Source organism: Ixodes scapularis, unplaced genomic scaffold, assembly GCF_016920785.2.
Source record: "Ixodes scapularis isolate PalLabHiFi unplaced genomic scaffold, ASM1692078v2 PGA_scaffold3__209_contigs__length_174095766, whole genome shotgun sequence".
Taxonomy (NCBI): domain Eukaryota; kingdom Metazoa; phylum Arthropoda; class Arachnida; order Ixodida; family Ixodidae; genus Ixodes; species Ixodes scapularis.
The window spans coordinates 52,305,685-52,319,291 of NW_024609868.1; the positions used below are offsets into that span (position 1 = coordinate 52,305,685).

General features: G+C 43.0%; 1 protein-coding gene across 1 annotated transcript in view; it reads right to left on the reverse strand.

The window, feature by feature from the left end:
* LOC8042139 (substance-K receptor) overlaps positions 1-13,607 on the reverse strand; it is a 243,724-nt gene that overhangs the window by 108,431 nt on the left and 121,686 nt on the right. Inside the window, exon 3 of the mRNA XM_042292434.1 lies at positions 8,591-8,701. Coding sequence (XP_042148368.1) covers positions 8,591-8,701 — 111 coding nt within the window. The remainder of the gene's footprint in view (positions 1-8,590; positions 8,702-13,607) is intronic.

Genomic DNA, 13,607 nt, shown 5'->3' on the forward strand with positions numbered 1-13,607 from the left:
TTTTTTTCTAAGACGGCGGCAAGTATTAAAAACAACGCTTAAAATCAAATGAAAAACATATTCGTGCAGAATAATCTTATCAACCGTGGCGGACGACAAGGCACGTGTAAAAATAAACAATTTCTGGATTAATTAACTCAAATTAGATAACCAACTTTTTAACTATTTTTTTTAACCCGCATATTTCGGATGGAGATCTGTACCCAGTAATTCAAACAACCGCAAAAAAAAACGGAATCGCCAGTATTCTTTTCCAAGAGTACCATAAAACTTTTTATAGCTGGTTGTAGCTCGCTTTGTCATTTTTATGGCTGACCATAGAAGACCACACGCAGTGATAGCTCGCCATGGTATTTTCCAGAATCGTCCACAGACTATTTTTGTATGGGTGTTCGAATTCGCACATCTCGATGTGAAGTGGAGATTTCTCATGTGTTCTCAAAACACAACTTTAACGTGTTCAAGAAAAGAAAGAAAGAAATGGCAGGTAAAACTGGACTGTCCTAATGCTTACAGAGCTCAACTATCCTCATGTTTTACCTGCTTTATAGGTACAACGGCATATGGTTATAGTACAAGTGTTTTCGTCATTACTCGCCTCAATCGTTCATCAATAAGGGTAAAAGGAAATATTTTCCCACGATAACTTCACAGCTGAGTATGCGAAAACGTTCAATATGGGGGAGTTGTGGAATATAAGACGGCAGTCAGGGCAAATGAGAAACGTCAAATAAGCTCTTTGGTCATGAATGCCAACCTTGTGACGCGCTTACAATATGTCTGACCGTTACACGGTCCAAACTCATTTTTGCGTGGGGTCCCATTTGTCCCAGAGAAGAGGAAAGTAAAAACAACACTTGGTCTCAAGAGTACGGGTGTAACGAATTGCGGTCGAACCGTAGGGTGTAGTTGGGCGAACCTTCAAATTTTCGGTAAAGTTCATCGAAGTTCGACTTTCGAGCAGTTTTGCCCAATTTCTATACACGCAAATCAAAATACATAAGAAAAATGATTTATAGAGTATTTCATTTATATTGTATACAATGTAAAGGCAACGAAGTACACTTCTCGCGGTTATGGTACACTTCGTTTCAGCTGAAGTCCAGACGCGGCCGACGCTACGAGGTGATGAAACCGATCAGACAGCGTCAGAAGTGCACCAATCTGGTGTTCGTCGTGTTTTTGTACGTGTTCTGTCATCGCTGAACCAGTAACCTCGGCAAAACTCACTCATGAGTGCACCCACCTACCTCAATCACCCTCAACGATCAGGCGTGAGGTCAGGGTGAGTGAGTTCATAAGCCTCGAAAACTCATGAGTTTGAGGTTGAGTGAGGGGCGTGAGTTCAGTGAGTTCATGAGTTCGGTGAGTTCATGAGTTCAGTGGGGTCAGTTCGGTTAGTTCATAAATTCGATGAGGGGCGTGAGTTCGGTAAGTTCCTGAGTTCGGCGAGGGGCGTGAATTTGTGAGTTTGGTTAATGCATGAGTTCAATGAAGGGCGTGAGTTCATGAGGTCGGTGAGTTCATGAGTTAGTCGAGGCATAAGATTCTGGAAGAGCAATAGGTCGTCTGATGAGAGTTTGCGGCACGACGTCGAGGAAGGACGGGTCATGTGACTTCTCCGTACATTTTCAGGGAAGTTAAGTCGACGCTCGCTTTGCAATGGCGCTGTTAGCTCGTACGGCTGGGTTTTTACGAGTGATGGGAAAGGGGGAAATGTGCCTATTGATTTATCTGCGCTCTTCGGCTAGGACTCGCTTCGCGGCGGCTTGGCGTGGTCTTTCGCCGCTGGTCACTGCTTTGAGGTGGGGTGAGGAGAAAGGGCGCAGGGCTCTACCGCTCGCCTCGGCCGCTCTCGTGTAGACGGCGAGGCAACGATATGCGCGCGGCGTTTTATTGTTTCGTGAAGGAAGCAAACGGGCGTGACGCCGTTACGCCTGAAGGCAGAAGTTGCTACTTCCAGTGGGCTCGTCTTATGTACGGTCGCTAATCCTGAAGCCAACATTAAAATGAAAGCCGGCTGGGAACTTTCGCGATTCGCCTGCATACATCTTTCCTGAAGTTGTAGCCTGGAATTCTGTCAAAACTACGCATACACGTCTTCGTGCTCGAGTACGCCCGAAACGCCGGACTTGTTCGCAATTGGGTTTAAAGGCTGCTGCATTTATTTGGCAGCATATAAAAGTTAATTCTATTGTGGATTGTCATAGAACAATTTCAGGTAAGTTTGTAGACTGCATTCAAAGATATATGAAACGATCTTTTTACTTTTACTTAATAGTGGTAATAAAAAATCAATGTTTCTAACCTGCTATCCGACACCCCGTTGGTTTCTAAAGAGGGGGCCATTAAGCCTAGTCGGAATAGTGACTTCGCCTGAAAACGTTTCGCGTGCCGGAGAGAGGGTTGGTATATACAACCTTATCTGGCGAATATAAAGCCTTATCTTGAATATATACAGCCTTATCTGGCATGTGTAAAGACTTATCTGTGGTATATAGTGCGTTATCTGGCGTATATACATCCTTATATTACGGCTGCTTTTCCATATATAGAAAAGTTAAAAAACCAAGGAATAAAAAAGTGCTTTCTTAGCAAACTGTAAATGACTCAATTTTTGCGAGTTGAAACTTAGCACAAATAATCCCAAACTGCAGCTTTGGCAAACTTACGTTTGGAATTATTTGTGCTAATTTTCACGAGAATTTCAAAGTAGCTTAATTTTATCGAAGTGTTAACATTAGACCATTTGCTAAATCCCCCAAGCGCCCAGGCCGGTACTCGAGGAATCATGGGAACGGTGTTCGTTCAGCTCCATAGTGATCGGTAATTTCAAAGAATTTCATAATTATACAGTTTTGAGTGTAAAAAAAAAAAACACTAAAAATGCTAAAAACAGCCCCCCTGACGCCGAACTAAATCCTGGTTTTAGTTGTTGTGAATTCTCGGCTTTTTAAGCAATTCCCGCTAAAACAACAATCCCGATAATGATAATATTGTAAGAGATTTCTGCGGCTCAGGCCAGGTTGAAAGCTACTTGAATACCAGCGAAACGTTTAGAAAAAGCGACGGAGAGAAGAAAACAAAGAACCACACTGCTGGACTATCAACCTTTTAATAAACCTTCCTTTTCCTCAACACTATCCTAAAAGCAACGTTACTAAAACGCTTAGTTGGGAAACTCCCATAGAGACAGCTTTGAAAAAGTGGCCCCAATCTGTCTCCGAGCACCGAGCTAATGACAGACACAAGGCCACCGTTTCTTTAAGAACAGATACAGCGGAAGAGGTTACAGGGGTGCCACCCCCGTCTCCCCGGCGGACGCGCCGCGTCAAACTGCCGAAGTTAAATTGCACCTAGGTCGGGACGCGCTACCCGAAAGCCCCGCTGAGGCATGGTTCAATAAAAACAATAATAATTGTGCCGCAAAGCCTTGCAAACTAAAGATTTTAAAAACATAACGCGCCCCTCTTTTTGTACTAAACTCCGATAAATTTCATACAAAAAGAGTCTTTTCCGATTGTTTTTACGCAAAAACAGGCTTTCAAAAAGCTCAAGGTGACCACAGTACAGACAAACGATAAAGAGTGGCGCTGTTGTCGCATTTAGCTCGGTCTCGGTGGACGCCAGCGGCCCAGGTTTAGACGGCGAGTTTCCCAACTGAGTGATTTAGTAACGTTGCCTAAAAGGTTCTTCATCTGTCGGATCTTAGATTTTGGACAGAAAACTTCCTTTTTCTCGACACTGACCGTAGAGTTAACCTCTTCTTCAGCTGTCGGATCTTACAAAACTTGTGTGGTTCTTTGTTTTCTTCTCTCCATCGCTTTTCCTAAACGTTCAGCTGGTATTCAAGTAAGCATGTCTAACCAACCGGCTCAGCTCCAGGCCGTCACAACAGGTTGAAGGGTCGATCGCCTGCACAGTGTCATAAACGGTGCAATTGACGAGTAATTTTAGAGGTGATATGACAGGTCCTTGGGCCCTATAGGACGCTTGTTCAGGGTGACTCCGAACTACACTGAAATCTTTGTTACCATGGAATTGATCGAAATTGGCGAACACCAGGGAGCTGAGAAACACCGTTTCCATGATTCCTCGAGTGCTGGTCGGCACTTGGCGGATTTAGCGAATGGTCTATCGTAGACAATAAAAAGATATAAAGTGCTGATTTCAGGCTTGTGTGCCCCTTTTGATATGCCTGGTCAGATTTGGAATTTTCATACTTATCAAGGAATATCAGAATATATCTGGCATTACGAGGCTATATCAGGCAGCTATACCATATATAAGGTGATTTGTGACCAATTTTTTATGTTTCATATCTGACATTTTCAGATCTGGCCAGATATAAATTTTTTGTGAGGGCGCAATTCCCCCTCCTCAAATATATCGCTCATTTCCGAATTAGGCTCTCATTAGTTACAAGAAGTAATTTAAATATCGAAGGTAGAGGAACTTGCGCTTACACTAGTATGCCGTTTATTCATTCATATTAGTGAAGACCAATTAGAAAGTATCATCTATCAAAAAGTAATAAATGATTTTAATAGAAAACACGACTCTGTACATGTGCTTTTAAATATTTGTATAAAGCATACACTCCGAGAAATTCCTGCGCGTCTACTTACCCGCATAACACTCAAAGAGCCAATCTCTGCTATCTATGAAATCAGCTCAGCGAATGATGAGGCGGAACATCCGTTTAGACCTAAAAATGAAGTCTGCGCTGTGGCATTACGCAATGCAAAGCTTCGTGCTTGCATTGCGTAATGCCACAGCCAATACTTAATTTTGATGTCTAAACAGATAGATGTTCCGCCTCATCATTCGCTGAGCTGATATCGCAGATTGCAGAGATTGGCTATTCAGGCGTCTTGCGGGTAAGTAGAAGTGCAGGCATTGCTTAGAGTGCATTGACAAGTTTGATCACAAGCACACATAGTCTGAGCAACAAGAATACCGAAGACATATGGCAGCGATCACGATTTTATGTGAGGATTCATAAAAAAAACATTTTACTAGGCACAACAGTAGGTACATTTGATCGCTCCAGGTTTAATTGGAATGTGTAGTACAACCGAAAACGAGAGACGCGATAAAAAAAATTAATATACAATAATATGGTACGCTTAAAGTTCTTCAATCTTTCCTTCTTTAAAAAAAAAAAACAAACAACCGCGTCTCCACGTGGTGAATGATGTTGATTGGGGCGAAGCTCTGGTGGTGCTTGTCTGCGTAGACGTTAGGCCGCAGCATGCCGAGCTTTTCGTTCGTTTTCGTCCATGTCACGCTGCGGTCAAATGCTCAAATGCGTATATAACCACGTTCCATACCAGACATTCTCTTTCTCGCTCACCGTCTACGCAGACAAGCACCACCAGAGCTTCGCCCCAATCAACATATTCACCACGTAAAAATGCGTTTTTTTTTGCCTTACACGAGCACGGGAGCACGCGCTCACGTGCTCGTGACGGCGGATGGACATACGGGCCGTGTTCCAAAATTTACTCGATCTCACTCCAGGGTAAAGGTTTTGTATCCTTGGCGTTTTAAAACCGTCCTATACATTAAGCAAAAGTTTGCAATACGCCATGCAAAAACAAAATACAAATAAACGCTGATGCGTGCTGGAATAGTAATAATTCACACCTGAACAAAGAGCGATACAGACGCCCACTCCGTACTTGCACAATGTTTTCGCGAATGCTTGACACAAACGGGGCAACCCGTAAAGAGTACTTCGCGAAACTCACGATGATGCGCCTTTGTATTCCAACAAAGCAAGCCTTCCCCAAGCTCTCGCCCAGCGCGCGGAAGGAGTCGAAGCGAAACAAACAAAAATACAAAATATTTCTTCACTTGGCAACTTGATGGCTGGTGCCGAAGGGGCGGAAGACGACAGCGACCGTGGAAGAGTTGTAAAAGCCGCGCGACCCGCGCGCAATCCCGAAAATGCGAGTGCCAGCGCCGCGACTGCGGGAGGCCGAGAACTGCTTCTGAGTGCGTGAGTTCGGCGAGTAAGTGAGTTCATGACTACGGTGAGGGCGTGAGTTCGGTGATTTCAGTAAGTTAATGAGTTCAGTGAGTTCATGAGTTCTGTGATTTCATGAGTTCAATGAGTTCATTAATTCTGTGATTTCATGATTTCGGTGAGTTCATGAGTCCAGTGAGGGGCGTGAGTTCGGTGAGTTCACGGTTTTCGTGAGTTCATGAGTTCGTGAGTTCGTGAGTGAGGACTTGAAGGTGAGTGTGACCGTGAGGGTGAGGGTGAGTGAGTTTTTAACTTGATATCTTGAGCTAGCTGTGAGTGAGTTCAATTAAAAATGCCGACCTCTGTGAACCAGTCATAAGTGGAAAAGACCTTGTGACTTGCAATTTTGTCGCTACTTGATTGGTCCCATTAGCTCGTAGTGTTGGATGTGTTCGACGTTAAAGGGTCCATGAAACGAATTTTGGGCTGGGATAAATGATTTTAATTCGGGACTTTACTAATCGCATATCGTTTAGTTCGCCAGAAGAAAGAGGGTAGAAAGTCAAAAGGCCAGCTTTTCGGTACGAACATTTGAAAATTTAGCAAACTAATTCGTACTTTCTTTCCTTCGAAAGCTCTCCGCCTTTTCATTATGATACATCCACGGTTCCCAAAGCGCGTCAGCGGTGCCAGCCTGACGTCAGCCGAGCCCAGCTCACGCATTAGACACGAGAACTGCGCCACTCGGAGGTATGTGCTCGTCAACAATCAATCCGTCGACGAATATTTGGATTCGCGTTCGTGGCCAATGAGTGCCCTGACGCAACTTATCGTCACTGGGGAATGACAAGTTCTATGGTGTGCATAAAAAGCACGGTTGAAGCTATAGGAGTTATCGCACCGGTGCCGAAGAATGTCACGACTACGTAATTTCACTATTCGCATTTGAGTTGAGGATTAAAGCTATGGAGGAAGAAGTGGGAAAATCGTTTCATGACCCCTTTAAGCTGAAACGCAGTATACTTCTTTTAACGCATAGTTCGAAAAAGGTTGAACGGTTATACACTTGTACGTAAATTAAGAACAAACTGACGCACCTAGGGCAAAAGGGATGCGAAATTTAGGGGATGTATTACTTTAACATTAAAAAACTATATTTTGGTTATGTAAAAAAAGTGCAGCCCATAAATTTTGCATCCCTTTTGCTTTAAGTGCGTCAGTTTTTCCTAGTTTGCGCGCGTGCGCACTCCATTAGAACCTTCGTAAAACTATACGCTAAACGTTAAAAAAAAGTCGAACCTGGTTAATGTATATCTTTAGCAGATTCGCAACATCCATACCCGTATGGAAATCTTATATCTGGGCCATATCTGGCCATATCAAACATTATATGATTATATACGGCCTATATACAGCCATATCAGGCATATATACAGACTTATCTGGCGTATATACAGCCTGATATGGCGTATATACAGACATATCTGGCGTATATACAGACTTATCTGGCGGCCGGTTTTCAATATATTAAAAAGTTTAAAAAGTAAAAAAATTCTTTGTTAGCAAACTCTGAATGACTCATTGTTCGCGAGCTAAATATTAGCACAAATGATCCCAAACCTCAGCTTTGACAAGCTTAAGTTTGAAATTATTTGTGCTAGTTTTCACGAGGATTTCAATGTAGCTTAGTTATTTCAAAGTGTTGACATTACGCCCGAATAGACAATTTGCTAAATCCCCCAAGCGCCTCGGCCTCTACTCCAGGAATCATGGAGACGGTGTTTCTTCAGCTGCCCAGTGATCGAAAATTTCGGGCAATTCTATGGTTACACACATTTGACTGTGATTCGGAGTCACCTTGAACACGTACCGTACAGAACCCAAATACCTGCCATACCACTTTTAAAATGTCCTACCAATGTTAGTACCGTGCATTCCGTCCAACCTTCAACCTGGATGAGCTGCAGACATATCTCTTTCAATATTATCATTCTCATACAGCTTCTAAGACGCTGATATTAAGTTAGAAACGCAAAAAATGTCATAAACAGCTCCGCTGAATCCGAGCTAAATCCCGGTTTTGGTTGTTGTGATTCCTCGGCTTTTAAGTGATTGTTGGTAAAACAACAATCACGAGAATGATAATATGGTAAGAGATTTCGGCGGCTCAGCTTGGTTGAAGGTTGGACAGAATGCACAGTATCATAAACGCTGCTATTGACGAGAACATTTAAAAGTGATATGACAGGTACTTCAGCCCTTTGGGACGCTTGTTCAGGGTGACTACGAATTACACTCGAAACTGTGTAACCATGGAATTGGTCAAAACTAGCGATCACTAGGGTGCTGAAGGATCACCGTTTCCATAACTCCTCGAGTGCAGGCCGGGGCACTTGGAAGACATGTAGACATTAAAAAGATATAGAGTGCGGATTTCAGGCTTGTGTCCTTTTGAACTGCCTGGCCAGATCTGAAATTTCCATACTTAGCCAGATCTGGAATTTCCATACCTGATTTTCAGGCTATATCTGGCATTATGAGGCTATATCTGGCAGATCTGGCCAGATATAAATTTTTTGTAAGGGTAGTCACTACGACGTGGGAATACATACAACATACCTCTTTGTCCCTTTGCTTGGAGTCTCCGAACTGGGAATACAACACGATGACCTGAAGGGGCATCCAGCAAATGACGAAGGCCACCAGAACCGTGCACACCATTGTTATGACCTGCATAAAACGTGTAGTGACACGTATTAATATATTTTTCATGATATTGATGTTATTGATACTACCGTCTCATATAGGGGCGTGGTGGGACGGTAGTACATGATGTAATTGCAGATTAGTACATTTCTAGTTGTTTTAGGCACACATGTAACCTAAGAAAAAACATCAAAGACGTCATTATACAGAAATTAATAAGACAAAAGACAAAAACAAAACAGTTCGTTGCTAAAATCGCAAAAACTGCTGAGACTAGTTCTAAATGATGACTCAGATGAAGCATTTAATATATGATTCGATAAGGTGTTTCAGTCATGAACGGTTCTTTAAAAAATTAATACTGAAGCACATTAACCGTACAATTTAATTATTTTAATAATCTAAAATAAAACTTTTGCGTGGGATAATTTTAAAGAACAACTGAAATATATTTAGAACTGTGAATTCTAAAGCTATTGCTTAATAAGACCTTTAAAAAGTTTAACCTTTTGAACAAGTTTCGGTGGTTTAATGAGATGTGGTTTGTACGTTCAGAACAAACTTGGGGGAGTTTCGCCAATGATAAGAGTAAAAAGACAAAAAAAAAAAAACCAGAAGTTTTAAAGCGCCGACGTTATGGTAACGCTACTCTCTACAAAACCTGGGGCGCGGACTTTTCCCCAAAGCACTTCAAAGAGTCAATCTCTTCAATCTACGGAGAAATCTCGGTGAATGGCGATGCTGATCATATGTATAGACATAAAGAAAGTGTCTGCGCCGTGCCCCAGCAAAAAAACTTCTTTTTTAAACCAAACTATAGCTTACTAGAATGAAAAGTTGGGCTAGTTGGTAATAATCTATATTGAAAAACAGCGCGAATAACACACGGCGACGACTTCATCGTCAGCATTCTTCGTTCCATCGAGATTTCTTGCAAGTTCTTGTCGTCTAAACCATCATACATCATCAACAGGCGCTGAGTTTCACGGAATTAAAGAAGCAGTCAAGCATATTTGTCAACAACCACCACAACAATGGATCTTATTTACAGATTCAAAATGCGCTTTACAGTCGCTCAGTTTATTGGAAAGAAATAATGTATTCAATTTTCTTCTCTACAAATAGCTGAGTACCACTACCTAGCATTCGAATACGGTCACCAAATTACTTGTCAACGGATACCAGCACATTCCGGTATACGAGGTAACGAATGCCCTGACAAATCAGCCAAGAGGGCCCACCAGCACATCTCAACACGAATGGTTCCTTTTACGAAAAGTGATTGTACATCTCTGACAAGACAAATTGCAAAAAGTGCATGTGAGATGCTTTGGTCCTCAATGAATTCTAACTCTATGACATTGACCCTTTATTAACAACACGACTACCAAGCGACCTACCACGACATTTAGAAACTCTCATACATAGACTTCGCCTCAACTGTGCGTACACGAAGAACTATCGCTTTAAAATAAAACAACGTGCGACTCCGGATTGTGAGACATGCAGTGCGCCGAAAACCATTAGACACATTCTACTCACGTGTCAAGCATATGAAAATGAACGCAAAGCTTACGAAAACTCTACGAATGCTCTGGACTCAAGGCCTTTTGATCTTACAAAGCTTCTCGGACCTTGGCCTGCTAAGAAACATCGAGCAGCCTTAAAAGCTCTCTTTAAAATCCTCGAAGACATTGACTTGCTGAGAGTGCTATAATTATTTTTTTCATCTTTCTCTTATTTCTCATTTCGGAACTAGACGCTATGGCGTGTATATATTTTAACATTTCATCTCATCATCATTGACCCTTTGTCGATCATCTTTCCGTCCCCTCTCCCCTTCCCCACCACAGAGAAGCCTGTTAGAGCGCAAAGCTCAGACTGAACTCGCCGCTTTAGTAAAGACATTCTCTCTCTCTCTCTCTTCTGAAAACACACACAGAAAATCACGCGAGGATTGCTTCTTCTTTTTCCTCTTCCGTTAAGCTATTGGACAGCGAGATAGTTTTTTTTTTTTTTTTTTTGGACATGGTTAGACCAGAGTATTGAAGATCGAGATTGAAGATCAAAGAAAGACGAAAAGAGGAAGAAGACGAGATGACGTATACCCTGTGCTGGTGTGTTTTAATTTGATGTGATTTATAATGTTGCGCGCTAAATGACGAATGACTGGTGGGAGAGGAAAAAAAAAGAAGCAGTCCTCACGTGATTTTCTGTGTATGTTTTCAGAATAGATAGTTGATAGCCAGCGCCTCGTCCTGTGTGTTCCCTTCTCTTTGTCCGTGTGTTATTTGCGCTGTTTTTCAATACGGGATATAGCGTAAGCGGTTGCGACGAAGTTCTAAAGTTTCAGAACTTTCCGTTCCCACCAGCAGACGCTTTTCACTTCCATAGATTAGTGGGAACCACTGGCACACGTTTCCTAAATAAATCATCTTTTTTTTTAATCGCTTAAAATTTCTGGTTTCGATAATGGTAGTCCCCGAAACTTTGGCATCTATAGACCATTCCACTAAGTGCTCTAAGGGCGGCGCCATTTTGTTACATCCGGGCATTTCAGCTAATTTGGCCGGGGAAAAAAGAAAAGAGTGGGCACGTGCCTGATTTTGATAGCAGACGTCAAACCAGCGTTCTCAATGTCTGGGCAGTATTCATGGGCTCTACCGAACATCTAAGGCTTGCTTGCTATTGCCGCTTTGAAGTGGTTCGCGGCTCTCGCTTATGGCTACTCCGGGAGCAGTTTATTTTGTCTGTTGTCTTATTTCAGTAAACAATCACCTAGCGAACCTTCGTTTGGTTATTTCCATAACAACGGCGTTCATCGGCCTTCCCCTGCATCTATTCTGTCAAAATAGAACCCTGATTGTGCAGCTCTGAGTTAAAAAAAAAAACCTTGCTTGGTTTTTTTTTCTGAAGCGCCATGCAAACGTAAAAGTTTTTTTCAGACAGGAGTTAGAAACGTCAAATCCCAGAACAGTTTTCCTGGCGTGATCCCAGCCATGTGTAACAGCAATTTGTGAGCCAAAGAAGCGCCGTAACGCCGAGGTTAGCTGCTTTTATTTTCTTATGAATTACAATAGAGAACCTTGCACAAACCCCGCTGCCGGCGCACCCAAGTCGTTGGGATTTCGAAGGGGCATTGAAGTCGATTGCGCACTCATTGGTTGCTTTCTAAGTACCATCTATACGTAAACATCGCGAAAAGTTATTTTGGTTACGATGAGACCACTACAAACTTCTGCGGTGATGTAAGCTTTATAACGTCCAGTCGTGGGTCGTTTTGCGATACTTGTATGGCAAAACTGTAAATTGTTACTTTTTTGGTAAGTTTTAACTGTAACTCGATATTTTTTAAGTAACTGTAAAGATAACAAAATACTTTTTATTTTAAAGTAACTAAAAAGTTTCTGCAAATATGCAAATACTTTTCGCGAAAATGTTACCCTATTTTGTAAACACTACAGCGGGTTCGACCATGCGCGGAGGTTGTGCCCTCATTAAGGGGAATCCACACAAAGGAGAACTCCGCGGACGGATGTCGTGACGTAAACGACCAGGGAAACTCCGTCCTCGGCTCCGCCTCCCACCTGTGGAGCTTTCGTGTTGAGAGTACGAAGCCTCCGCGCCTCCGCCACGGAGGAGAACGGCGCCGCGAAACGTCAGAAAGGGATGAAGTATGTTTCACATGATGCGCGCTCCACGGAGGAAAGGGACGGATTTCTCCTTTGTGTGGATACCCCATTAGACGCGACAAGATAAAACGTGGAGATGCGGTTCAAAACTCTTTTCGTCGGAGGAAAGTGCACGGGGAACAGCGCATTTACCATTTGCTTTATTTCAACCTTTCTGTGCGAAGCTCTCTCGCCCCGTCTTCACCCTTTCCGGCCTCATCGAACACCCCTGCCACTTCATCCAAGCGAAAGAGCCACCACGCAGAAACACGCCAGGCGTGAACGCCTAATGGTGAGCTGTTAAAAGTGGAACGGGAGCCTCCGTCGTCGGTGCCGCAGCAGTCGCGGCGGTAGCTTCCTTTGCGATAGCGAGTCTCCGCCAGTAGACGTTGTTTCTACTGATCGGCTTGCCCTTTCCCAGGGGCCGTGAGCCCGTGATCCACCAAATGAGCCACGGTCGAGTCTTGTTCTCCGTTGCATAGAAGAAATTAAAAATAAAAGCGGAACGCGTTCCGAGACGGCTTTGTGTTCCTTTCGTTCACTCATTTTGTACTTTATCAGTTTTAAATGTTTTAACCTTCGGCTCCCCTCGCTAATATTGTAATGTACCTGTCTGTTCATCTGTAATGGAACTTTCTGTTCATCTGTCTGTTCATCTGTACCTCCCCCTCCTGTTAGCTGAAAACGAGGAACAAGAGAGCTCTTAGAGAAAGAGGAAGGTAATAAATAGAAACCGTAGTCATCGTGCGTTTTCACCATTGTCTTCATAGGTAAATTAAAAAAAAAAGAAACGAAAGTATATTGAAAGTAACTCAGGTACTATGACACGGGAGATCAGTGGCAGAGTGGGCAAACGCGTCTCAGCTCGTAGCGTGGAGCGAAAGCTTGCGCTGCAGAACCTCCTGGGTTTGTTCTGGGTGAGTTTCGTACTGGCACGCGTTCGTGTAAGCACTACTGCGTGATGCACGTTAAAAAAAACCCAGGTTAGCGGTTGTACAGCACTGGCTAAATTTCTCATCTACAGCTAAGAGACAGGACACCCGTTGAGGTGTACTAGCATCAAGGCTGTGTAAGCATATCAGCAACACAATTTTTTTTACTACGACGAAGTAACTGTAACTGTAACGCGTTAGTTCTATTTTAATTAACCTGCCAAGTTCTGTATCAGTCCGTGCATTTCTCGTCCGACGATAGAGAGAACATCGGCTCGCTTTGATTCCGGAATGTCGTTCGTAGTGGTTGAGATCATGCCAGAGAGA